The 26,155-nt window shown below is 51.1% G+C and overlaps 1 protein-coding gene and 2 non-coding genes across 3 annotated transcripts; all 3 read left to right on the forward strand.

Moving 5' to 3' along the window:
- The first annotated feature begins 3,719 nt into the window (after positions 1-3,719).
- On the forward strand, positions 3,720-25,656 carry HSPA9 (heat shock protein family A (Hsp70) member 9). The gene is made up of 17 exons (XM_074551952.1): positions 3,720-4,137; positions 5,560-5,618; positions 7,131-7,218; positions 7,307-7,488; positions 8,145-8,269; positions 9,954-10,027; positions 10,112-10,218; positions 11,010-11,172; positions 11,790-11,882; positions 13,494-13,703; positions 15,945-16,172; positions 16,926-17,030; positions 18,157-18,274; positions 20,538-20,632; positions 22,145-22,237; positions 23,984-24,124; positions 24,886-25,656. The coding sequence occupies exons 1-17, from the start codon at positions 4,066-4,068 to the stop codon at positions 24,943-24,945; spliced, it is 2,013 nt and encodes a 670-aa protein (XP_074408053.1). The 5' UTR covers positions 3,720-4,065; the 3' UTR covers positions 24,946-25,656.
- LOC113460029 (small nucleolar RNA SNORD63) lies at positions 16,401-16,472 on the forward strand. Its single transcript, XR_003381687.1, has one exon. It is a non-coding gene; the product is annotated as a small nucleolar RNA SNORD63 (small nucleolar RNA).
- LOC113460030 (small nucleolar RNA SNORD63) lies at positions 17,513-17,581 on the forward strand. The gene has a single exon (XR_003381688.1). It is a non-coding gene; the product is annotated as a small nucleolar RNA SNORD63 (small nucleolar RNA).
- Positions 25,657-26,155: the final 499 nt, after the last annotated feature.

Below are 26,155 nucleotides of genomic sequence, written 5' to 3' on the forward strand. Positions count from 1 at the left end.
TGGCATTGTCCTCTTCCCTTTCCATCTTTGGTTCCTCCATGTTTTTGTAACTATTTCTGTTCCTGTTCACTAAAGGTTGGGATCTCCTCGTTATCTTTGTCCCCCAAAACCACCAAGTGTAGGATCTGCTCATTCTTTTCTCAGGCAGCTTCTTTAGCTATCTGATCTGCTAAGTTGTTTCCCTGTGCTCCATAGAGGTCCCTCTCTGATGTCCCTTTATGTGTGCTATTGCACTCTCTAAAGGGTCTTTCAAAGCCTCTAATATTTCTTTTATTAATTTCTCACGGATCAATGCTTTGCCTTTTGATCTTATTAAACCTCTTTCTTTCCAGATTTTACTAAATGTATGTACTAACCCATAGGCATATTTAGAGTTCGTGTAAATAGTTCCTTTCTTATATTCTAGCCACTGCAGTTCTTTTAATAAAGCATAAATCTCACAGCACTGTGCAGACCATTTTGTCAGGAATTTCCCTTTATCTATAATCTCCATGTTCTTGCCATCTATTACTGCATACCCTGACATTCTCTTTTCCCAAATCACTGTGGAAGAACCACCAACTATGGGGAAACAACATTTCCCCTTCTGGTAGTGGCTGTTCTTGTAAATGCTCTCTCACTTTGGTCTGCAAATTGATCATGTCTATGCAACAATGTTCCAGATTCTCATGGGGTTCTACATATAAGAATTGTGATAGATTCTGAATTTTTGTTGTGGCTAGTTCTAAGTTTTCAATATTAGTTAATATCAATTCATATTTCAATAACCTGACTCTGTAATCCAATGACTGGCCATTTTGCTCAGTATGGTTTTCAAATCATGAGGAGTTAATTTTGCTTCCAAATGCTAATCTGTAACTCTCTTCCACTAAGGCCACAGCTGCAGCCACTGATTGGAAACACATTGGCCAACCCCTAACTACTGAGTCTAATAATTTTGACACATATGCAACTGGTTTTCTATACCCACAACACTTTTGCACCAGTACTCCCTATGCAATTCCTTCCTCCACATTTATAAACAACTTGAAAGGTTTATCTAAGTCAGGTAAACTTAAAACTGGGGCTGTTACTAATTTTTCCTTTAACTCTTTCAATTTCTGTCCATCTTCTTCATTACAATTTAAAGGTTCTTGTTCTACTAATTTGTCAGAGAGGAATTTAACTAATTTGGTCTGTCCATCTATCCATAACTTACAATACCCAACCAGCCCTAGCAATCTCTACACATCTCTTTTTGGTTTTGGTGCCAGTAGTGAGAGGATCCCTCAGATTCATTCTGCTTCTAGTTTCTTGTGCCCTTTCCCAATCAGATGGGCTAAATATTTTACTTCTGGTTCTACAAATAGGAGTTTCTTCTTTGACACCTTTAAACCCTTCTCCCCCAGGATTTTTAATAGTTTTCCTGTTGTTTTCTGAGCTTGTCCCTTCTGTTCTCCTGACACTAATAAATCATCAATATACTGTAGGATCTGGGTATCTCCTACTGGTTGGAACTGTCTTAATAGTTCTTCTAGAGCTTGCCCAAATAAATTTGGGGATTCTGTGAACACTTGGGGTAACTGGGTCCATTGGAGCTGTTGTTTTCTCCTTGTTTCTTCATCCTGCCACTCAAAGGCAAACAAACTCCTACTCTTCTTAGCTAGGGGGCAAGCCCAGAAAGCATCTTCTAGGTGTACAACACTGAACCATGCATGTTTTGATGTTATCTTACTTGTATGGATTAGATACTAGTGGGTATCGTGAGATGGTCTGTTTATTAACTTCTCTCAGGTCCTGAACCAGTTGGTAAGCACCATCTGATTTCTTTACTGGTAATATTGGGGTGTTATGGGAAGACACGCACAATTCCAGTATCCCATCTTTCATCAACTCTTTTATCATTGGAGCCAATCCCTACTTCCCCTCTGCCAAAATGGGATACTGTTTTACCTGGATAAGTGAAATTCCTGGTTTCATTTTCACCTCTATGGTGGGTATGACCTCCTTCTTCCTTTAGTAGACTATGGCCTCCCTCTTCTGCCCAGACTTTGCAATCAGTCTCACTTTCATCTTCCAGCTTGAGCATCATCATCTTCACTACCATCTGTCCTTCTTTAGGGATTACTCCTACCCTCAGGCCTAATAAATTACATTCTAATTCGAATTTCCCTTAACAGCAACTTGCTCTATAGCCGGCACTTCATCGGGTATTGCAAGGGTGACCCCCTGAAACTGCAGCTTCTTCCTTTGGTCTCACCACAATTGTACAATCACAAGAATGAATTACACCTTCACTCAGGGGAGTCTCTTGATTTATAATCTCCTGCTCATTCTCTTTACTAGTCAGTGACACTCCTGAGGAAACTTGGAGTGTTAGGGAGATATTGGGGGGGGGAATGAAGTATAGAAGGAGCAGGAGGAGATACAGGGGAAATGTGGGGTATCTGAGGAGGATTAAGGGGGGAGGCTGGGGGGCAGTGGGAGTAGTGAGTGGTGTAGGGAGAATAATAGGAGAGGGGGCTATTGGGGATACTGGAGAGGCAGGGAGGGGTATGGGTTGGATAGAGAGAGGTAATGGAGAAGTAGGAGGACGGGCTGCTGGGAGCACAGGAGAAGGAGCTCCTGTGGGAGACAGTCCAGTGGGTTCCATTTCTTTTCAAATCCCTCTTTTTCCTTTTTAGTCTCTTTGGATACTTTATATACTTTGGATACTCTAATCTTCTCATCCCAAATTTTATTTTCTACCCAACAGGTTGCATATTGTATCTCTTCCTTGTTTGGAACCTCTCTTAAACTGATATGCCTGTTTAAGGCTAGGCATAACCACTTCTCTTGACACGGCTAAGGAAAGCTGGGAAGCAGAAATGAGAGCTCAGCTGGAGCCACAGAGGCATTACCAGGAGCAGGTGGCAGAGCCACGGGTGTCCTGCAGCCCCCAGTGTCCACCCAGGGCTCCCAGGATGCTTCAGCCAGCCGGGACAGCCCGCGGTCAGTGGCACAGGCGGTGTCCAGGAGGCCATGGAGGTTCTGGGTTCTCCAGAGGCTCATCCGAGACCCCCAGGCCTGGGGCTGGTGACTGGAATCATAGAGAGTCCTTCTGGGATGGGTGTTAAATAAACTGGGATTGCCCCAAAGTGCTATTGGAGTGTTCCTGCTGTTCTGGATTTGACTGGGAGAGGGCTCCTGTATTCCCAGGAACTGCCTCGGTGCTGGGTTTGGGTTCAGGCTGGGAATGCTGTGGAATTGTGAACTACTTGATTTGATTTAAAGTTCTGTTTCTCCTCTGGGGCTGAGGAAGTATCAGTTTCATCCCTCACAGGTATTTTTCCAGCTGCAGCCGGTGGCACAGCCATTTCTGGTGCTCGTGGGGCGGTAGGGCCACGGCTTGCAGGGTTTAGGGGCTGTGCTCTGCAGGGTTCAGGAGCTGTGCTCTGCAGGGTTTAGGGGCTGTGCTCTGCAGGGTTCAGGAGCTGTGCTCTGCAGGGTTTAGGGGCTGTGCTCTTCAGGGTTTAGGGGCTGTGTTCTGCAGGGTTCAGGAGCTGTTCTCTGCAGGGTTTAGGGGCTGTGCTCAGCAGGTTCCGTTCCTGCTCTCGGGATCGCGGCGTTCCTGCGCTCAGCGGCCGGGGGTGAATTACGCATGCGCAGGAAGGGGCGGTACGGCCCCGGGCCCCCGGCGCATGCGGCGAGCTGCGCGAGCTGCGCATGCGCAGGACGGGGCCTGACGCAAGGGCGCTGCAATAGCCGTGCGCTTTATCCTGTCCGACCTTGAGTGCGCGGCCGCTACAGGACCCGGGCTGCCACAGCCGCGCCGGTGTGCACCGCTCCGCTTCTTTGCCCGTGTCCTGCCTCGGCCCGCGCCAGCCTGCGCACCGAGCTGAGTATCCGTGCCGGGAAGCCACCGTGCACCCGCGCCTCCGGTGCCGGAGTCCGAGCGGCGCGCCGAAAGCGAGCGGTGGTATCAGGCATTATTGGAGACAGCCCCCGGCGGGGGTCCTGCGGCGCGTCTCGGCCCCCCCGCGGCCCACGTGGGTGGAGGTTTCCAGAAGAGCCGCGGCCCCGCGCGCCCTGTCCTCCGCCGCCGCCATGCTGAGCGCGAGCCGCCTGCCCCTGCTGCTGCCGCGCGCCGCGCCCGCGCCGCCCGCGCGCCCCGCGCAGGTCAGCGCCGTGCGGGGCCGGGGGAGAGCGCGGGCCGGGAGGGGCCGGGGGGACGGAGCAGGCCGGGAGGGACCGCGGGGAGAGCGCGGGCCGAGATGGGCCTGGGGAAAGCGAGGGCCGAGAGAGGCCGGGGGAGAGCGCGGGCCGGGAGGGGCCGGGGGGACGGAGCAGGCCGGGAGGGACCGGGGAGAGAGGGCGGGCCGAGATGGGCCTGGGGAAAGCGAGGGCCGGGAGGGGTCGGAGAGAGAGTGCGGGCCCTGAGGGGCCGGGCGGACAGAGCGGGCCGTGAGGGGCCGAGCACTGCAGGGCACACAGCCGGGGCACAGAGCGGGCCGTGAGGGGCCGGGCACTGTGGGGCACAGAGTCAGGGGACAGAGCGGGCCGTGAGGGGCCGGGCACTGTGGGGCACAGAGTCAGGGGACAGAGCGGGCCGTGAGGGGCCGGGCACTGCAGGGCACACAGCCGGGGGACAGAGCTGCGCTGGGAGAGCAGCGAAGGGCGCTGCCTGCGGACGGGCCCGGGCCGCGGTTCCTCAGCGCTCAGATTTTATTAAGAGCCATCTCGTGTTTTTGCGGGGCGATGCGGTTCTGGCGGCCGTAGAGGAGCCTGTTTGACGTGTTGGAGTCTGTTTTGCGTTAAGGAGGTTTGTAGTAAGGGCGCTCGGTTCCTCACCGTGCGTGTGCCGGTGACAGCGGGGATCGGGCTGCGCGGGGCACATTGAGGCGATTTAGGGACAAGCGGGGTCCGCAAATCCCCCCGCGCTGTGCTGGCCCTGCTCTGTCACACCTGAGCCACCCATGCACTGTGCCCGGGCCTTACATCTTTAAATTTCTTAAAAGTAGTCATGGCTCGGTTCCGTTCACATTAAGATATCTTCTTAGACGTTCGTTCTTAATCAGAAAGAGGGCCAGTGCTTCCCCAGCTCTCCAGGATGTGCTTTACACGTGCACAGGGGCGGCCACGCTGGGGCGGAGCTGGAGTTGTGCATCAAAATCTCAGCTGCAGGTTCCTCAAGGGATGCAATGGGGCTTTTGTTGCTGACTAGGCACAAAAATCTCTGAGAAATGGGGTTAATGTTTATCTGCTGCTGCTCGTGGAATGCTGAAGGTTCAGTGTAGACTTACTGAGATATATTTTGCCTGGTAACATGCTCACAGATTATTCTGTATGAGGGAAATACCTCGGTTCTGGTCATAGAAATTAGGCTTGTGGCAGATTGATTAGTGCAGTAATTGAGTGGGGGGCTGTTTATGTCAGCCTGAGTCTTGCTCAGGTTATTAATTCCTTTGCAGTTGAGTGTTTGAAGAGGGTTGACTGCAGTAGGAAGGTGTTGCTTCAGACATTATCTGCCTCTGAAAGCCTTGGTTTGAAGAGCTCTTGATGTTTTAAACCAAATTCTCATTGAATGTCTCTGTTTTACAGACATTTTGGAATGGCCTCAGCCAAAATGTTCTCAGAGCAGCATCCAGCAGGAAATATGCGTAAGTGCTCCTTGGGGTGGTTGTGTTTGGCTTTTGGTGTTTATTTTTATCTCTTTCTGATACCAAAACTGATTATTGGAGCCAGGGATTGGGTAACAGAGCCAAACCAGCAGAATAAAGCTGGAGCCTCCTCCCTTAACTTCTCTTAGGTTGTTTTTTAATATCTTGTTTTTCTCCAGGGGAGCTTTGAGAATTGCTGTTCCCTGCTGCTCCCCTCACCAGCAGTGCCCACAAAACTTGGATTGCTGAGATTTGTTTGATCAAAACCAACCAAAAAGTAATCCAAACACTGTTGGGACAAATTGTTTTACACTGACATAATATGGGTGATGTCTGGATCCATTTCCCTGCAGATAAAACATTTCAGACATGCATTTGAATCACTCATTTTCCCTGTTGCAGGATAATGGGAGAAGGGAGCAGTTGCTTGTGTGACTTACTCAGATGTTTGTGGCTGATGCTGATTCAGGCCATGGGCTGGGAAATCTGTTTGTGTTGGGAAAGCTGGGTCTGTCTGCTACAGCTGAATGTTCCAAGCTCACTGCTTTGTTACTGGAACTGGAGCTAGAGCCCCTGGCAGCTTGGGCACTGAGAAGGTGACATTCCTGGAAATAAACAGTCCTGCTCTGCTGCAGAATGCCTTCTCCCTCCCAGGCTGTGCCTTTGTCTGTAAGCAAAGCTACGGTTCAGGGATTCTCTGAGCTTCAGGGGCAGTGATGCACGCTTCCCACAGAGGAGGAAGGGGTTCACATTTGTCTTGTGTGAGAGCCACCCCCATTTTTCAGGACTAAATTCTCCTGTTGCTCCTGAGGATCAGGAAGGTGGTTTGCTTTGGCTCTGGCCCAGAGCACCCTGCATGGCCCAAGTGATTTATCAATGTGGATTCTTCTCCCCATGCTAAGCAGTGGTAACACAAATAAATTGTATTTGTTTATTTTCCATTCCAGGTGAATGTTTTCAAATAAGTTTGAACACCAGGGTTGTCCAGAGCAGCTCCTGGATCTCTGGATGTGTCCAAGGCCGAGCTGGACAGGGCTTGGAGCAGCCTGGGACAGTGGGAGATGTCCCTGCCAGGGCAGAGGGTGGCACTGGATGGGCTTTAAGGTCCCTTCCAACCCAAACCAGTCTGGGATTCTGTGATCAACAGTAACCCAAAACAGTTTCTGTCTGTAGGGACAAAGTTAGTTGTGACTTTTTTATACCAAACTCTTAAGGGTTGTTGAGAAGATATAAATATGGACATGAAATAAAGATATTCTGGGGAATAATAATATTTTATATGCTAATTTTAACAAGCAAGGGTTTACCTGTAAGTCATCTGACTCAGAACAGAGGCACAAGCTTGAATTTTGGTGTAAGAGTCAAAGAACACCTTGGATTAGGATACATCCTGGTTTTGCTTCAACGCTGAGTGGAAAATCACTTTGTCCTGTCTTTGGAACTGGACATTTTTTTTGCAATTAATTCTTCTCCTTTAATGGTGATTTTTCTCTGCCCTGATGTGCCATCCAGCTCAGAAGCGATCAAAGGCGCCGTTATTGGGATTGACCTGGGCACCACCAACTCCTGCGTGGCCGTTATGGAAGGGAAGCAAGCCAAGGTGAGTAAAGCAGGAGAGTGACACGTGGGGTGTCCCCAGCGTGTCCCCAAGGTGAGTGTGTGGCTGTCACTCCTGCCTTTGTGCCCAGGTGCTGGAGAACTCGGAGGGTGCCCGCACCACGCCGTCGGTGGTGGCGTTCACGGCCGAGGGCGAGCGCCTGGTGGGGATGCCGGCCAAGCGCCAGGCGGTCACCAACCCCCACAACACCTTCTACGCCACCAAGCGCCTCATCGGCCGCCGCTTCGACGACGCCGAGGTGAAGAAGGACATGTGAGTGAGGGGACAGGGACACTGCCAGGGCAGCAAACGCCACGGGGGCAGCACGACCTGCTCTGCTGCCACACACCACCCTGCTCTGGGGGAAGTTGTGCCCTCTGCTCTCGAGATTGCAGTGCTTCTGTGTGAGGGCCAGCTGTGTGTAGCTGCATTCATTGCTGATCGCATTAAAGCTTCCTGAGAAGCAGAAAAAAGGCTTGCTGATGCTTGCAGTGCAGACTTTTCTAATTTTTGAGGATGCTTGCAATCAATGCTGTGTGATCATACCACAGGCCTGTGATTAAATGAGGTGTCTGATTAAAGCAGCAGAGAACAATGCAGTGTGTAAGCTCTCTGCAGGGCTGCTGAATAGGCATGAGTGCTGTCTGTGCATTTGATGACTTAATTATCTTTCTTTGAGACCTTAAATAGGGTGTAATACATATTTTCCTGACCTGTCTCAAACACTTATAAAGTTGGTATACGTGTATTATTTGTATTGTGTAAGTGTTGGCAGCAGCAATCTGTAATTGGTACTTCTGAGACTGTGGATCTGGGGCTGTGCTGGCAAGTTTGGTGCTCTTTGTTTAGAGCTACCCGTGTTCTGTATGTGCTGATGGTAGGGGGTTTGTGCTGCTGCAGAAACTGAGTGTGAGTTTTGTTGGTTTCAGTAAGAACGTCCCGTTTAAGATTGTCCGTGCCTCCAACGGGGATGCCTGGGTGGAGGCTCATGGGAAGCTCTACTCTCCCAGCCAGATCGGTGCCTTTGTCCTCATGAAGATGAAGGAGACTGCAGGTTGGTACAGCTTGCTCTTTGCTGTCTCTGTGCTTTGAACGTGGAAGTGCTGCAGCCAGAACAGCACTTTCTTGGTACCAAACCCTTGTAGAGCAGGGCTGCAGATGGGGGAAGGAAGCAGGGTGGGCTCCTAGGAAGCCTCAAGGAAGATCAGTGCCTGCCTCAGTCTTGGATCTATGGCAAAAAATCAGTGTTTAACTTTAAAGATACGCATACCAGAATTGGTTGCTGATTAAGTGGACTCTGAATTCACACTTTTTCAGAAGGGGGAGCTCCATTTCCCTCCCTGTGCCTCCCTGGCTGCTGCTGGGCACAGGCTGGGGCAGCCAGGCTTGAAGTGGCTTTGTTGCTACTCAGCTGCTGGGTTTGTGGCAGGTAGGGAGAGAGGAGGGAGTGTTCCAGGCACCACATTGTTGGGCCCTAATAGCTAATTAACCAGTGGTGAGTTTAAGCCTTCACTAGGAGAAAATGCCTATTGGCCTGAAGAGATATTCCTCTCTTTTTTAATTCCTTAAGCGTTTTCTGGGGAAGCTTAAGTGTAGTACAGAGAGGGAGCAATCAGTAGTGCCTTCTGCACCCTCATGTGTTAAACATTGTGTCCAGTGAGTGTGAGGAGGACAGGACTGAAGCTTCATCAGTTTTTGTGTTTTCTCTATTAGGTTCTGGGCACTTGCTAGAGCTCCACCAGTAGTAAAATACAAGTATGTGGTGTGTGAGCATCTGGAGGTGATAGATCTGACTTTGATCTGCCTTCAGCAGGGATCTGCTTCCTGGAGGAGTGTTGTCTTTTGGCCTGGCTGCTGCCTGGTTTCAGCAGTGCCTTTGCAGGCAGCAGAGAGCAGTGCAGTGTGTGAGCTCTGTGCAGGAGTGCTGCACAGCCATGAGTCTTGTCTGTGCATCCACACTGCATTGTGTACATTTGTATTTTTTAAAGCATTTGGTGACTTCCCTTTTTTGAGACTTTAAAATAGAGTGTGATAGACATTTTTCTGACTTGCTGTCTCAAACATTTATAAAGTTGGTATATGTACATTGCTTGTGCTAAGTGTTGGCAACAGCAGATTCTATAAATGGGATGAAAATGGGTAACTTTTAAGTGCATCGCTTGCAGGAAAATGGAGTACAGCTTCAGTCTCATGCAATAAAAAGACAAGCTCTCAGGTAATTCATTACAGTGGCATCCACTCACTGATGGAATTGCAGAGGTGCATTGTTGTGCTGCCAGAAGTGTACAAGCTATTCTGTTTTGTGGAAGGACTGGAATTCTGCACAGCTCCCTCTGCATTTCCCCAGAAAACAGCAAGCCTGTCTTCTGTTGGTTGGGAGAAAAAATTTCAAACTAGGTGCTAGTGGAGAGAGAGTATTTATAAAAGCATGTAGTGATGGGACAGGGACAGTAGATTTAAATTAGGAGAGTGAGTTTGTTAGACAGTAAGAGGAGTTTCTCCTGTGAGGGTGGGCAGGCCCTGGCATGGGGTGCCCAGAGCAGCTGTGGCTGCCCCTGGATCCCTGGCAGTGCCAGGTTGGACAGGACTTGGAGCATCCTGGGATAGAGGAAGGTGTCCCCGCCCCTGGCAGGGTGTGGAGTGGGATGGAGTTTAAGGTCCCTTTCCCACCCATTCTGTGAGTGATAGCTTGGTGTTCTCACAAGGATAACTTCTGTTTTGTCTCCTTTTTCTTCCAGAGAATTATCTGGGACATGCAGCAAAGAACGCCGTGATCACAGTCCCTGCTTACTTCAACGATTCTCAGAGACAGGTACTCATCAGGCTGGGGTTGTTTGGGCTCATGAATTGCATTCAGTTTCTCTCAGCAGTCAGCACTGTCCCCTTTCCTCCTCAGGCTACCAAAGACGCCGGGCAGATCGCTGGCTTGAACGTGCTGAGGGTGATCAATGAGCCCACAGCAGCTGCACTTGCCTACGGGCTGGACAAGTCTGAAGACAAAGTGTGAGTGCATAACACCAACCCTCTGAAATAAACCTGCTGGGATTTGCCTCCTCTGCTTGCCGGGTTTTAGAGCACTGCTTGGAGTTCTGCCAAGGTGGACTCAGCTTTTAGTGAGAGCTCTGTAATGTCATCTCTGTTCTGTGCCAACCAGCCTTGTTAAAGAGAGTTCATAATTTGCAGCTACAGCTTAATTACCCAACCTGAGTGTCAGTTTAATTTCCTTACCTGCCGGTGGCAGCAGTGGGTGTGGCTGAGGACAGCTGGGTGACAGGCTGTCACTAGAGGTGCTGATGGGCAGCACAGGAGCTGTGCTGAGCTGTGCCAGCTGTCCATGGCCTGCAGCTCCCCTGCCTGCATTCAGTCCTCTTGCTGTCAGGGATGGTTACAGAAGTGCAGACTTTTGTTAGACAGTCTGTGTTTCTGTGCTAGTGATAATGCTGCAAAAGCCTCATTACATTTGAAACATTTTGGGGAAAAAAAAATTCATCATAGTTCTGGTGTGCCTGCTCTTGTCACTGAATGTGACGATGTCTTATTTTGTAGAGGCAGGAGCTGCCCTCTGAAAAAATGGGCAAGGTCAGGCTTTGTGCAGCACATTTCCAGGGACCCCCACATGGACTCTGAGTGCTCAGGGGTATGGACATTTTGGGATGGTTCAGTCTGTCTCTAGAGAAGCTTTGAACTTGTGTGAGCACCAGTGTGTGTTCTGCACGTCATCTCTTGAGGAGAGGGAGTTCTGAGCCACTCACCTTTGTTGAGGAAGTAACATTGTCCTGCCTCTCTCCCTGCAGCATCGCAGTCTACGACCTGGGTGGTGGCACTTTTGATATCTCTGTGTTGGAAATCCAGAAGGGAGTCTTTGAGGTGAAGTCTACCAATGGTGACACTTTCTTGGGTGGAGAAGATTTTGACCAGGCTTTGCTACAGTATATTGTGAAAGAGTTCAAGAGAGAGGTAAGGTGTCTCTTGAGAGTACAATCCTGTATTACACTGCTTTTCAACCTCACTTCTTTAGAAGAATGAGCATTCTCTTAAATTCTTAGGACTTGTCACCTCTGGCACTGCAGGAATTTAAGAGGATTAGACACTCTTTAGCCTGGCTTCCACTTCTTTTCTTGAAGTGGAATGTTCCTTTCCTGGAAGACAGAGAATTGCAGAAGTTCTGCCCTCTTTCTCATTGGTGTAGCAGGACTGTCCTATACACAGTCTGCTTACTTTTAAAAGTAAACATCTGTGGTGCAATTGAATGTGACAGAACAGATGCAAATGGGTTGCTGGGAGGAAACTGCCAGGTAATTCCAACTCCTTTGCTAATTCAGTCCTGTCTTACTGTTCTGTGCTGCAGCAGCCTTTGCAAGGTTCAGTCTGTAATTCAGTGTATGATCACTTGCAGAGCAGAGGCCTGGCAGATTGGCAATGCTGAGTACCCCTGGCAGCAGGGAGAGAGCAGCACAGTGCACATGGCACTGCTCTAGAAATAGCTCTTCAGTCAAGAGCCCTGAGTGGTGAACTGCAGGGATGTGACTCCTGGGCAGGTGCTGAGAGTCTGTTAACCCTGTTTTTTCACTCAGACGGGAGTTGACCTGACTAAAGACAACATGGCTCTTCAGAGGGTGAGAGAAGCATCAGAGAAAGCCAAGTGTGAGCTTTCATCATCTGTGCAGGTACGTGCCTGGATCCAGAGCATCCAGTACAATGCTAGGAGACGTGGAGTTCTGCACTGGCTTTGTTTACTGAGCTCTCTGACACTGTTTTTTCTTCTCTGTAACCCAGTGGCATCACTGGCACAGGAGGTCAGTCAGCAGGGTGGGCTTTCAGACCACAGAGAGCTGCTGGAAGCTGAGTTGGTGGGTGCTGGGTTTTGCCCTTTTTCTGGCACCACACCTGATCTTGCAGGGAACGTGACCTTCCCAACTTGTTCTGTACCTCAGAACTGTGATGGGCATCAGGGAATTTAGCCAGTGCTGCTGGGTTACTGGAACCACTTACAGCTCAGTGCAAGCACTTCCAAACCCTTGGTGCTGCTCATTCCACTGCAACAGCTAATTTGTGTAGTAATTCTTATACAGAACCTTGACTTACGTGCCTATGGACAAGTTGGCTGCACAATGGGCAGCAGCTACCCTCCTTCCTTTTTTCCATCAGCTTTGTATATTAATGCAGTCAAGTGTGTCTTTTATGAATTCATTACTGAATAAGGAACTGGAAAAGCAGAAAGTTTGGAGTGTAATAGTCCTGGCTAAGTGAAATTAAGGTCAATTATATAGTAATTGAAATGGGGAGTCTGCCAAGTTCTAGCTTCTGAATAAGCATCTTGAATTTTATCTGATGGTGGTCTTTTTTGCTGGCCAGTGGGGAGCTCATAGCAAGGAGCTGAGGGCAGTCACAATGGCTGCATAGTTCTGCCAGAGACATAGCAAGCTCTGTTTTATGAGCCCAAGAGCTGGCAAATGCAGTTTGTTCATACCAGGAAAGACTGAATTCTTTAACTCTTTAGCAGTGAAGTGAAAACAACTTGCTTTTGGTCGTGTTTTCCCCTAATACTTTTGACCATGCTGTGTATAAAGTGAGTGCACACCTCTAGTCAGCAGCATGGTTTTAATTCTTGTATAAACTTAATCTCTAGAGCTTAAAGCACTAATGTTTTAATTGCTTTGGATTGTAGTGTCTTTTGAGGTCAGCATGACTCAGCACTTGAATCAGATGATTTCAGTATAAGATTTGCTTTATAAATCCAGCATGTGACAAACAGCTATTAAAATGGGGATTATGGTTCCTTGCTCTAATTAACTTTGTGTTAAATGGCAGCAGAGTGGCTGTTGAGCATGAGCTGTTGGCATTGAGAGAATAGCCAGGAGGGAGGGAAATACCTTCAAGGAGTTTACCTGGTGTGGAGTGTCAGTCAGTTGGCAGAATCGTTGCAGGAGCTCTGCAGATGGGCTTTCTTCTGTGTTGTGCTGAAGGAACAGCATTAAGGTTGTCACTTCCAGTATTTCTGCTCTTACCTCCTGGCTGTGACAGATTGTTTTGCTCAACAGTGAAAGACCTTGAAGTAACACAGTCTTAAAATTGGGGTTTAGCAATTGTAACAGTGAGGTGCGGAACAAAATAATTGTCTTATTTCTGAAATGTCAAACATAAAAGTGTGCCTGCTGCCTTTTAAACTGGGCTGGAGGGTGAGCAGCCACACAGATACCTCAGCACAGCCAAACAGAACCTGTAAGCTGGTGTGAAGCCCATTGCTGGTTTTTCCTGAGCCTGTTTCCGTGCCACAGACCGACATCAACCTGCCCTACCTGACCATGGACGCCTCCGGACCAAAGCACTTGAACATGAAGCTGAGCCGGGCGCAGTTCGAGGGCATCGTGGCTGACCTGATCAAGAGGACGGTGGCCCCCTGCCAGAAAGCCATGCAGGATGCTGAAGTCAGCAAGAGTGACATTGGGGAAGTCATCCTCGTCGGTGGCATGACCAGAATGCCAAAGGTATGAGCTCAGGGCCCGTTCAGGCAGGGCTGGCACAGCTGCCCTGTGCCTCTGTTTGGGGTTCAGGACAGAGGAGCTGGGAGTGCTCAGGGCAGGCTCAGTGCTGAGGGTCCCACGGGGGCACTGCCCAGGATCTCCTGTTCTGTTTGCTCAGCCCAGCTGGGCCCTGGGGGCTGGAGCTGAGTTGCACTGTGCAGAGCCAAGGGGACGTGCTGGGAGGTGAAAGTCCAGCTGCAGCCTGACAGCCTGGAGTGCACTGGACACCAGCAGCATTGCTGAGGAGTGCAGGGCACTTCCTCTTGTTGTGCACTCAGTGTGGTAAAGGTGCATTTCAGTGACAGCCACTTGTAAGCAGTCTGTGCCTTGCAAGGGATTTCCAGCACTTGCAGGTATGAAGAACCTGCACAAGCAGAGCCCCTCTGGTACCTGCTGGTTGTGTGTAATCAGCTACCTGTTGGAGGCTGCTGTTGGCAGGCCCATTTACCTGGCTCTTGCAGACACTCCTTATCTAAAGCTTAGCCCTTAGTTCTGTGGAGATAAGCTCAGCAGGTAGCTTTAAAGCCAGCTGTGCTGACATGCACAGTTGTGCAGATAAGTGCTGTCTGCAGATGATTTACTGCTCCTGTTCCAGCCATGCCCTGCTGCTGCTCCTCCATCCCAGAGCTGAGCAGGGATGTTCACTGCTCCCTCCAGGGGTACAGCCTGGCCTTTCCTGCAGAGAGCACCAAAATCTCACTCCAGGGGGATCACTCAGGCTGGGACTATTTGTTGCTTTTTGATTTGCAGGTTCTCTCTAGGACAGTAGGTGTGTACATGGTCCTGCTTGGGGTTGATTTGGGGTTTGGTGGGAGGGTTTTTCCTTCCTGCATTAATGAGCCTGGTGGCTGGAGGTGGTACTGGTATAAGCAGAAGGTCACCCAGGCAGGGGAGCCAGAGCAGCAAGATAAACAGAAGCTCCTGTTCTGGCCAAAGCTCACGTGGAGTAACTCTGCTGTATGTTCCCAAAGTCCTTGTTGTTCCAGCTGGATAAAGGAAAAATGATGTGGTTACCTATGTGTAAAGTGATGACAAACACAAAAGCTTTTCCTGAAACATTATGTATCCTTCAGGGGTGGAAGACAGAACTTAAATTGATTTTTTTTTTTCCCTTCTTCCCCTCTTAACCCCTAGCTGTGTGTAGGTTTGGGCTGGCAGAATGCTTTCCCAGGTGCCAGTAGTTGCTGCTCTGCCTCTGCAGTTGGTGCCAGTGTGTTGTAGACAGCCAGGCCTTCTCTTGAGTACCTTGTTGTTCTCTCCTCCCCCTGCTAGGAGGGAATGTGGCTTCTCTGGAGCTGCCCCATGGCCAGTACTCTGGGAGATGGGCTGTGGGTGGTTACAAGCATTGTTTTGTTCTGTAAAATAAACCTCCAGAGGGAAAGACTTGCATTTAATTACATGTTCACACATAGAGTCTCCTCTGTAATGGGTGCTTGCTTGGGGCAGGTGTCTCGTGGCTGCAGAGTTGGGTGTTTGCTTCCAGCAATCTTCCAGGCACATCCCACTCACCTGGGCTGGTGTGCCCAGCACCTGTACTGGGAGAGGAGGCCCAGCCCCACAGCCTTCCCTGTGTTCTGGGGCAGACCCTCGGTGCATTCCTGTGTGGATTCTTCAGCAGGAAATCTGTTGGGATCATGAGCACAGTCCTGGGGAGTGGGCTGAGTAGGGCAGAGCTGACAGCAGAACTCAGAGTGTTGACAAAACACATCTCTGCTGAAACAGCCCATGAGATAAAGACTTGGAAAATACTGTTCTTTATACAATTCCCTTTTTTTTTCCCCTTCACTGCACACAGACAACATGAACTGCACTGCCGGATTTTTCCCTTCCCTGTGCTCCTCCACAGCTGTACTGTCCTTGGCAGTTGCGTCCTGCTCAGTGCTGGCTTGCACAGTTCCCAGGGAGCAGTCCTTGACTCCCAGATAAGCCTGGAAGGATCCCCTGGGGATGTGGCTGGGCTGTGTCAGGGCACTCAGGGGGCTGCCTTGCAGCTGGCACACACAGCCTCTGCAGAAGGGGCTGCCTGGGCTGCAGTGAGGGCATGCAGTGCTGTGCAGGAGGGTGGGCAGTGAGGGAGCAGGCACAGAGCTGAGGCTCAGTGTCTCTGTCTCAGGCTTTCTTTGCAGCTTAAGGACACAGAGCTGAGCCAAGGCTGCTCAGTGTGGGGGTTCCCCTGTGGATGAGCTGTGCTGTGTCTCCACTCAGGTGCAGCAGACTGTGCAGGAGTTGTTTGGCCGTGCTCCGAGCAAAGCAGTCAATCCTGACGAGGCTGTGGCCATTGGAGCAGCCATCCAGGGCGGGGTGTTGGCTGGTGATGTGACAGATGTGCTGCTGCTGGATGTAACTCCCCTGTCCCTGGGCATTGAGACCCTGGGAGGTGTCTTCACGAAGCTCATCAACAGGAATACCACCATCCCCACCAAGAAGAGCCAGGTAAGAGTTGACTCAGGATGGGTGGCACTTTGCTGGTGCTGTCACACAGCTCGGGAAAGGCCACCCAAAGCATGCCAGTAGATGGATTTGCCTCCTCATCTGACAAGAGAACCTGAGAAATCAGGTTTAATGTCAGCCACTGAGTATCTCTGAGGGGAGGGCAATTGAGTTAACGATGACAAGATATGCCAGGGTGTTTGTGGCCTGCTGAGGGTTGTTACAGTGTGTGTGCCATGATGTCAATTGTCAACACATCATTCTGAAGAAGGATTGTGTGGAGCCCTTGTGGGACTGAGCACCACGCCCATGGGAGAGCCCTTCTTGGCTGAGTGCCTGGGAAGGGGTTATCTGTGCATTGTAATGTCCTGGTGCCTTGGGTGTGATCCCTTCCTTCCCTTGGCTCTGTCTGGGCCTGCTGCTGTGTGCTCTCTGATAACACCTGAGCTGCCTGGCGTGTGGGCTGCAGCCTGCTGCTTCAGGGGGGATTTTCTGGAGTGTGGTGGCTGCCCTGGAACCTGCTCCTGCCATGGCTGGCCAGTTTTTGTGTCCCCAGGAGCATACAGGACAAGAAAACATTGGCTTGGCTCTTGCTAGCCTTGATGCCACAGAGTTTTGTCAGAGGGACGTGGGAACAAGCATTTCATTATTTTCCCTTCCAAGCAGCTTCCTTTTATTCCTTGCTCAGTCAGCTTGTAACTGCAGATGTTTGTGTTCTAATTAGCTGTACAGTAACTTCCAGTTCCTTTTCCATAGGTGTTTTCTACAGCTGCTGATGGGCAAACACAAGTGGAGATCAAAGTGTGCCAGGGAGAGAGAGAGATGGCCAGTGACAACAAACTGCTTGGCCAGTTCACTTTGGTACGTTGGCTTCTCTACTCCTGACCTTAGACCTGACCTTCTGGGAGATGTTCAGAGCCTTCTCCATTTCAGCTGCCCCCTGAAGGCAGTGTTGAGGGGGAGTCATCTTACAGAAGACATTTGACCCCTTTCTAGTACAGAGCAGCCTCTAGAGGCACAGCCTGGCCCTGGGACAGCCTTTCTGTGGCTGAGGACCAGCTGGTTTGAAGATGGAGCTCAGAGTTTCTGAGCACTCCCATGGAGCACTGGGGCTGCTGCAGCTTTAGGGCCTGGTCACCAGGAAGGGCTCTCTGGGGATAAGAAAGCCTGTGCAGTACCAGGAGATAATCTGAATACTCCTCTGGTGTAGCAGAGATGGGACCTGGAGCAGCTCCAGGATTCCTGCAGTCCCCAGGGACCCCATTTCAGGCTGGTGAGACCCTGGGAGCAGAGTCAGTGTGAGCTGAGGTCCTCCAGGGTGTGTTTGTGGGATTGCAGTGTGTGTGCCATGATGTTAAACTGTCAACACATCATTCTGAAGAATTGTGTGGAGACTTTGTGAACTGAGCCCACACCCTGCTCCCTGGGGAACAGATGTGTTCTGGGATTGCTGGGAGCAGAGGGGGGCTGCCCAACCAGCTCCCTCAGCAAAATGGGTTTGGTCAGTGCTGGCAAAGTTTGGCACTGTTAAACTGTCCAAGTTTGTATGAACTTCCTAGGAAGAACTCTGCAGAAAGGAAGGACTTTGCCCTTCTGTGCTTTTGAAGGAATCTGTGCTGCCTCTCACTGTCTTAAAATGGTTCCCCGGGGGTGGCCAGTGAAATCTATGTCCAGAACTGAGGAAATAGAGCATCCTGCCACATCTAGGGAGGACAGGCTTGTGTAGCAATAAAGCAGAGCCTGTCCCACCTTGGAACCAACTCTGGGGATTCTCTCTTGAGGTTTCTGTGCACTTTTCCAGGGCAGAAACCAGATCCCAGTGCACAGCATGGTGCCAACAGGTACTTAGAGGACTCAGCTCTGAGGGTTGGCTAGTGGCTCATTCAGTGTCAGATCCCCAGGGTGATGTGCCCAGCCCTTGTCCCCTGAGCTGTGTCCCTGTGGGAGCTGATGGCCACCCCTTGTCCTTGTCCTTGTCCCTGCCCAGGTGGGGATCCCTCCGGCGCCGCGGGGAGTGCCCCAGATCGAGGTCACCTTCGACATCGACGCCAACGGCATCGTGCACGTGTCAGCCAAGGACAAGGGCACCGGGCGGGAGCAGCAGAGTGAGTGTCTGGGCGGGGCAGGGACTGAGCAGGGGGTGCTGGGGGTGCCACTGACCCCAGGGGAATGGAGTGTGCTGTCCCACAGTCCAGGCTGGGGATGGAGCGTGGGGCTCCATGCTTGGGTCACCCCCACTCTTCAGGCTATTGCCAGTGCAGCACAGATGCAGCTGAAGTCATCTGAGCCTGTGTCTCTCCTGGAAAGGAGGGTGGCAAAGGGCTAAGTGAGAGCTGAGCTGTGGGTTTGTTGTAGGGCAGTGAAGCTCTGTAGGCACACAGCCTCTGCCCTCTCCAGTACCTGCTGCCAGGGGATGCTCTCCTTGCACATTAGGCAGAGATGAAGCACCTGCCTATGCCAATGTCTAGGCAGCCCTCACTGGCAGGGTTTCACCACATTCCAAGTGGTTTTGCCCTGTGTGACAGTCCTGCCTTGGTGTTGCCATCTGGAATAATTGCAGCAACGTGTGAGCAGAGTGCAGCTGTTTCCTGGGTTTGCTGCATGGATCAGCTGTGTCCCAGTGCCAGGTGTTGGGCACACAGGGTGGCTGACTGAGGGCTCCCTGGTGTTGGTGGGCCGTGCTCTGTCACCAGGGTGTTTGGGGCAGTCATGTGTGCCCTGTGTTACTCTGAGGGGACAGAAGTTGGAGTCTGGTATTGCAGCACTGTGGTGAGTTGTCCTTGGGCTGTGTGGGGGTGCTGTGTCTTTGGGAACACACAGGGATTGCTGTCTGTGAGCCTGGCTGCATGAGGGTGCCAGCTTTTAAGGCAGAATCAGATCAGGAGGATCTCTGACTCCAGGGTGTGTCGTGTACAGCTGAGCAGAGCAGCCCTGTGCCAAGACCTGTTTGTTATATTCCATTATAAAGGTCTGGAGATTAAGGTATTTTTTGGGATATTTTGAAGCAGCAGCTTTTACCTGTAACCACCTTGTCCGTTTCTTGTGTTGAAGCTGGAAGTGACTGCAGCTGGCAGGAGGCTCAGGGAATTCAAGTTGCCAGTGTATTCTGCTCTGTGGTACAGTGAAACATTGGGCCCCATGTATTGGGGTAATTAATGTCACAGTTGACAGTTTCAAAAGCTCTGTGGTGGGTTCAGGAAATTAATTCTAAGCATTTACAGATTCCCCTGATACAAAATAAAACTCTCTTCTCCCTTATAACTGGAGGCCTCTGTACTGCCCTTCAGCTGTTTCTTGGAGAGAGCCCTTGAGCAGTGAAATGCTTTAGTTAGCAGAAGCATTAGCTATGCACAACTGGAGGGTTTAATCACACTGCTTGGCTTTTTGGCAGCAGGTTGACACCAGAACCACCCTGCACTTGTTACTTGGATTTCCTTGGAGATCTTGCACATGTGGCAGCCTTCTACTGCTGAGTAAAAGGCTCCTGGTGACAGGCAACCAGAATGACTTTTAGCTGCCTACCTGTAGGTAGATGTGGTCCTAATTACAAAGCTCAATTGCTCATCCCACATCTGTATCCAAAGGACACCTCTGTGTGTGTGTCTTTGTTCAGGGTTCTGTACCATTGACAAAGAATTCCTTAGGAAAGTTCCTTTAAATGGTGATTGTAGCTTCCACTTTTATGGGCATTGAGATATTCTGGGTTTTGGTCCTCTTTCAGTGAAATTTGACTGATTCCCACAGTAAAACCTGAATCTGGGCTGTGCTTTTTGACACTAATAGAGGGAAAAGACCAAGGAAGGGATGTGTAAGAGCCTGCCCATAGAATTGTGCTCCATTCCTTATTAAGATCAATGTTAGGAGCTGGGTGGGAAATGTTGTCTTACCCTGCTACCAAGCCTGGGCTGTTTCCCAACAGGGAAAGGAGTCTTTAGTGAAACCATTTCTTTTCTTTGGGTTTTTTTTTTTTTGGTTGGGTTTTTGTTGGAGGGTTTATTTGTTTTGAGTGGTTTTAGTTTGGATTTTTTTGTTATTTTTAGTTCTGTGGTTCTAATCTGGGATGCTCGTTTGGTGTGAGGGCTTTGCACCCTCACTTTGCAGGAGGATTAAGTGAGGACTGGCCAGAGTGACTTGCAGACCAGCAGGCAGGGTGTGTGTGGCAGAGCTGGGGAGTTGCAGACCCAGGAGATGAGGCTTTCACCTTGCCAGCAGCACCAGTGGCTCTCTAAAGAGTCTCAGTCTGTGTCCTGCCCATGGGGCCTCCCTGGGCACAGAGCCTCTGAGCCAGGCTGCTGCTGTTAGGCTGGGGAATGATCCTCTCCTCAAAGGGGAGAGCAGATCCTTCATTCCTGTTCTTGTGTGCTGCAGTTGTTATCCAGTCCTCCGGCGGCCTCAGCAAGGATGAGATTGAGAACATGGTGAAGAACGCAGAGAAGTACGCGGAGGAGGACAGGCGGAGAAAGGTAACGGGGAGCAGAGGAGCTGCTGCCTTCAGCACTCTGTCTGAGCTCTGCCCACCCCTGGGGGCCCAGGGCTCTGCTCTCCGAGCTCTTCCAAGCCTCTGCTCCTTGCCCTGCACTCATTTTGTACCCCTGGCTCTCATGAAGGTGTTTGCAGAGGCATTTGGGTCTTGAGGTTGGATACCTTGCCCTGTGTGACTGCACTTTACTGCTCCCTGAGGAATTGCTGGGATGTGGAGGCAGCAGTGAGCAAAGCCACCTGCCTGCTGCTCATGGCAAACAGCTTTGCAGCTCTGGTGAGGGTTTCTGTCATCACTGCCCTGCACTGTCCCCCTTGGCTGTGCATTTGGCACCTGGAATGCTGTGTCCATGTGAGCAGTGCTGGTGAGGCCAGGAGGTGGTGATGGAAATCCTCACTGGCCTTGTTGAGTAAAGACTGGCACTTGCCATGGACTGAACCTGTAATACACACAAGATTAATGGTTGGAACTAATTGGTTTAATGAGGGTAGTAATAATGAATTATGCAACTAAATATAGACCATTGATTTTTTCAGCAGGCACAGCACAGGCTGACTCTGGGATGTGGCACCAGCATGTGTTTAGTGATTGCTGAAACTGGCACATGGAGTTGATCCACTTTGTGTCCTTCAGCCTGTCTCAGGTGTCCAGGCAGTGCTGTAAATCTTGCCCCCAGTGGGGAAGGGATCAGAAGAGGGCTGAAGGGGAGAAAGCATGAAATAAATCCCCAGGAAGCATCACTGCCTGGCCTCAGAACCTCCAAAGCCACAGAGCAGTGGCTGATGGGCATTTGTAGGTTAGCTGGGGAACCTTCAAAGACCTTGCTCTGAAAGTCCCACTGTTTGAACAACCTCATCATCGCTGTGGGAGGGTAGGGGAGGCTGCACTGAAAATTGTTCTGCCTTACTTGGTCTCTTAAATTGCTGGATAAGTTCCTCTCTTTTGTAATCTGAAGTGGGACTCACCCCTGTCCAGTGAGCTCACAGAGCAAGGTGATCACTTGTATAACTGTAATTTTCAAAAATTGTCTTCTTACACTTTTCTGCTCCTATTTTTGCTACCATAATGAAATGCATAAATGGGAGTTTTTTTATAAAGGACCATGAGTAAAAGCACCCAACATTTGAGTTGTCTCTAGTGCCCCTGTTGCTGAAGAAGCTTCAGGATGTTCTCCAAAAGCTCTGCTCTTTCCCATGGAGCAGAGTGTGCTGTGCTGTCCCTGAGGTGTCTTGTCCTTTCCCATGTGCCAGCATTGGTCACTTGTAGTTCATGGGAGTGACTGTGAGTGAAGGGGTTGGCTGGCACAGGCTCCTCTTGGGGCCCTGTGAGGCCACAGTGCACCTAGGGATGGTTTGCTTGCATTTCTTCTTGCCCTGGTGCCATTGAGAAGGACCCTGGGTGGGAGCTGTTGTGGGGCTCGGCAGTCTGGGCATGCAATGTCACCACGTGTGTCACCGGGGTGTGGGCAGCAGCCCTGACGAGCTCTCTCCCCCAGGAACGCGTGGAGGCCGTGAACATGGCCGAGGGCATCATCCACGACACAGAGTCCAAGATGGAGGAGTTCAAGGATCAGCTGCCAGCAGATGAGGTGGGTGGTTCCTGATCCTGGAGTGCTACAGCACGTGAAATTCCTCACAGAATCATTGCTCACATTCCCACTCAACTCCCAGCTGGCTCTGGCTGTGTTTCTGTGCTGGGTGAAGGTGGCACAGCCCTGCACCTCTGCCTGTGGCACTCCTTGGGAGGGCTGAGTGTGACTGAGGGGGGATGGACAGACATCCTTAGGGGAACAGGGTTTGGGTGCTGGCAAATAACCTATTGCAGAGTGCTGGGTGGTGCCACTGAGGCTGTGCAGGTTCATCAGCCTGGGAAGCTGCTCAGGTTTCTGTCAGAGCTGTGGCCTTGCATGCAGTGATAAGGGCTGTGCTGTGGCTGGCTCCTCACAGGGGGTTTGCTCCAAGGCTGGGGGTTGAGGACAGTGCCTGCCCTTGTTAGCACACACAGCTGCTGTGCTCTCCTGCAGTGTGTGCAGAGCACCCAGGAACCTGGGGGCAGTAAAAAGCAGCCCCCACTTCACTCCAGTGTTTCTCTCTCAGAAGTTAAATGGGTGTTTGGTATCCAAGAGTGCTTTTCACAGCACTCTAAGGCGGTGCATTGTGAATTTCAAAAGTCAAGTTTAGAAGTGTGCACCCAATTACCAATTTAACAGCTCTGGGAAGCAGAATTAAAGGGTTCCTGGGGGTTCTGAGGTGTCTGAGGGAGCACAGTTACAGTTTGTTGGTAGCAGCCTCTGGTCAGTGAAAGGCTGTTTCTCTGCCAGCAGATGGGAACAGGACAAGGGGGCAGTGCTTTTAAACTGTCAGAGGGCAGGGCTGGATGGGATATTGGGAAGGAATCCTTCCTTGGCAGGGTGCTGAGGCCCTGGCACAGAGTGCCCAGAGCAGCTGGGGCTGCCCCTGCATCCCTGGCAGTGCCCAAGGCCAGGTTGAACAGGGCTTGGAACAACTTGGTTGAGTGACCATGGCAGGGGGTGGAATGAGATGTTCTTTAAGGTCCTTTCCCACCCAAACTATTCTGTGATTCCATGATAATAGCTGGCTCTTGTTTGGAATTATGTGAGAGTTTCCTCTCACAGGAGCACGGAGCCTAAATCACTGTTCCCTGCAGGGACTGTTCCTGTGCCTTCCCTGGGGAGGTGGCAGCAGCCTGTGCTGGCTGGTGCTGATGGTGGCTGTCACTCTGTGTCCCTGTCCCCTGGTGTGCTGCAGAGCTGTGCCCGTGTCTGTGAGCCCTGCTGGCACAGCCGTGCCCAGGAGCCCTCTCCAGCAGCCTGCCAGGGAAGGAGGCAGTGCCAGCCTGTGCAGGGCCTGGCAGATGGCTCTGGGCCAGGCTGAGCCCCCTCTGCTGCTTTGCTCTGAGCTCCTGCTCCACGGGCAGCACAGGGACTGAGCAGGGCAGGAGCAGCTCCCCACCAGGGCTTCAATATCCATGGAGGCCCCAGCTTGCTGTCCCCTGCCCTGGCATGGCTGTGCCAGGTGAGCTGTGCCAGGCACAGAGGCACGGCCTTGGCCAGTGGTCAGGCCCTGCAGAGCTCTGTTCTTGGTACCTCTGCCCAGACAGCAAACAGGGCCCTTTTAATGCCAGCTGGGACACTGTTGGTGAAGTGGACAGGTGCCCATTGGGAACTGGGCACAGTCCTAGGCCCTGCACACTCACTTTGAGGCTCCACTCCGTGGCTTCTGGCACAGAAAGGGGGCCAGCAGGTGGTGGCATGACAGGGTGGAGATTAATGATGAACCAAGTGCAGCATTTCACCTTTGTGTCTTTTTTGCAGTGCAACAAATTAAAGGAAGAAATTGCTAAAATGAGAGAACTTCTGGCTCGTAAAGATAGTGAAACAGGAGAGAACATCAGGCAGGCAGCAACCAGCCTGCAGCAGGCTTCCCTGAAACTCTTTGAAATGGCATACAAGAAGGTAGGTGCATGGTCAGCTCTCAGTCAGAGCCTTCAGAGGGGAAGGGAGGAGTCAGGACACTGAACCCTTGGGTGGGAGGTGGTGCTGAGCCTCTGCAGCTCCCTCTGAGTGGCACTGGCTGAAGGGGCAGCTCTGGAATGGCAGGGAGAGCTGAAGGCTTGAAATCCTGACCATGCTTCAGGCTGGGTGTTCTGTAGCTGTGCTGCATTCCATGGAAAGGGGGAAGCTCCTAGTAAGGAGCATCCAGAAGAGTAAGGAGAGGGCTGTCCCCTCAGTGCAGTGAAGGAGTAAAGTAAGTCCTGAGCTTTAAAACACGATTCCAGTTCAGTCTGCCTAAAGCCACAGTAAAGGCCATTGGGATTTCTTCTCCACCCCATTCCCAGTGGAAGGCCCTCCCAGCCCCTGGCTCCTGGCCAGGCTGTGCTTGCCTGTGCTGGGAGGAGTCCCAGCATGGCAGGGGCACAGTGCCCAGGTGACCTTGGTGCTGAGCTGTCCTTTGTGGGGACAGCTGCTTCCCTGATGTCAAACCAAACCTTCAGTGCTGCAGTGTCAGCCTGTTACATCCCCTGGGAAAGGGAATAATGGGAAGATTGTTTTGTCCCTCTCAGAGCTCAGGCAGAGATGAAGATTTCCCTTCTCCGTGGACATTGCTGGTTGCACTCAAAGGAGGGTTCTGCAGGCTGGAGCTGACCTGAGCAGCCAGGCAGGGCAAAGGGGCCAGGAGAAGCAGTTTGTTGTATAATAAACCTGTTTGTTCACAGATGGCCTCGGAGCGAGAGGGGTCTGGAAGTGCAGGAGATCAGAAGGAGGAGAAGCAATAAGGAGGAGTCTCTGTCTTGCCTTGACAAGAGAATGATGAAGAGGTCGATTTTCTTGATGCTTGGGAGAGAAGGGACCTTCCTGAGCAGCAAGGGGCAGAATTCAGACTTACTGTGTTTTTGCAGTATTCTATATATAAAATTCTTCAATGTATAAATTTAGTGATGTGTCTGCTAGATAAATTGTCACTTGATGAAAGTTAATTCATGCCAGACAAAGTTACGAGTTTGGCCCTGGCGTGTTCCCTGAGCACCTGGGGACTGGCTGATCATTTAATACTTGACACAATGGTGTAGTAAATCCGAGATCCAAGCTTGGAAACCATGTCATGAAATTGGAGGGTGGAGATGGAAGCTGTCCGGGCATGGGGAGGAGAGTTCAGCCTGCATGGCTCCTCGTGGGTCTGAGGAGCTGGGAGCAGGTGAGGGCTGGGAGCAGCAGGGGCAAGGCTGGGGACATTGCTGGAGACCATTTAGCCCTGAGCTAGGCTGGTACCCTTGTTCTGAAGGAAAGGGGCTACTTCAAACTCAGCTGTAACATTATTTCTTACAAAAGAGGCAGTGTGGAAGTTCAATACTTTGCTTGTCTAAGCCTTCTGCTCCATCCTGTGTCTGTTCTCTGCTTATGGTAAAACAATTTCCTTGATAATAAAACTGTTACTGGATCCATTCTGGATTTTTTTAAAATAAAAGCAGAAAAGTGTCCAACATGGAGTTCCTGGTCTCCTGGCCTTTGATGGAGAACACAAGCACTTAACTGCCTGTGACAGCTGCAGAGGGAACAGCCAGGCAGCTGTAACTTTCTGAGCTTGTGCTTCATTCACAGGGACAAAGGAGGTTTCTGGTGTCAGGTTGGGGCTGGGCTCTGCTGAACGTGGCAGTGCTGCTCTCACGAGGTGCCCCAGGTCCTGTGACTGCAGTGGCACTGGGTCTTCGGTGTCAGGCACCTTGTGCTTGGCTTAGCCTTAGAGAGCAGGCTGCAGCCTGGAGCAGCACTTGCCCACTGTGCCTCCAGCAGCCCGGCCTTGCAGGGAGCTGCAGAAATGTGGCTGTGTCTCCTTTTCCCCATCTGTTACTCTGTGTCTCTTGAACTGGAACAGAACCCGCGTTTTGCAGCTGCTCTGTCCTGCCAGCTCAAGTGTTAGGGGGAGGAAACGGTGGTTTTTGTTCTGGCACTCGGGACAGTTTCCACCAGAGGGTACAGAGGTGACCC

Source organism: Zonotrichia albicollis, chromosome 15 (genome assembly GCF_047830755.1).
Source record: "Zonotrichia albicollis isolate bZonAlb1 chromosome 15, bZonAlb1.hap1, whole genome shotgun sequence".
In the NCBI taxonomy this organism is placed as follows: domain Eukaryota; kingdom Metazoa; phylum Chordata; class Aves; order Passeriformes; family Passerellidae; genus Zonotrichia; species Zonotrichia albicollis.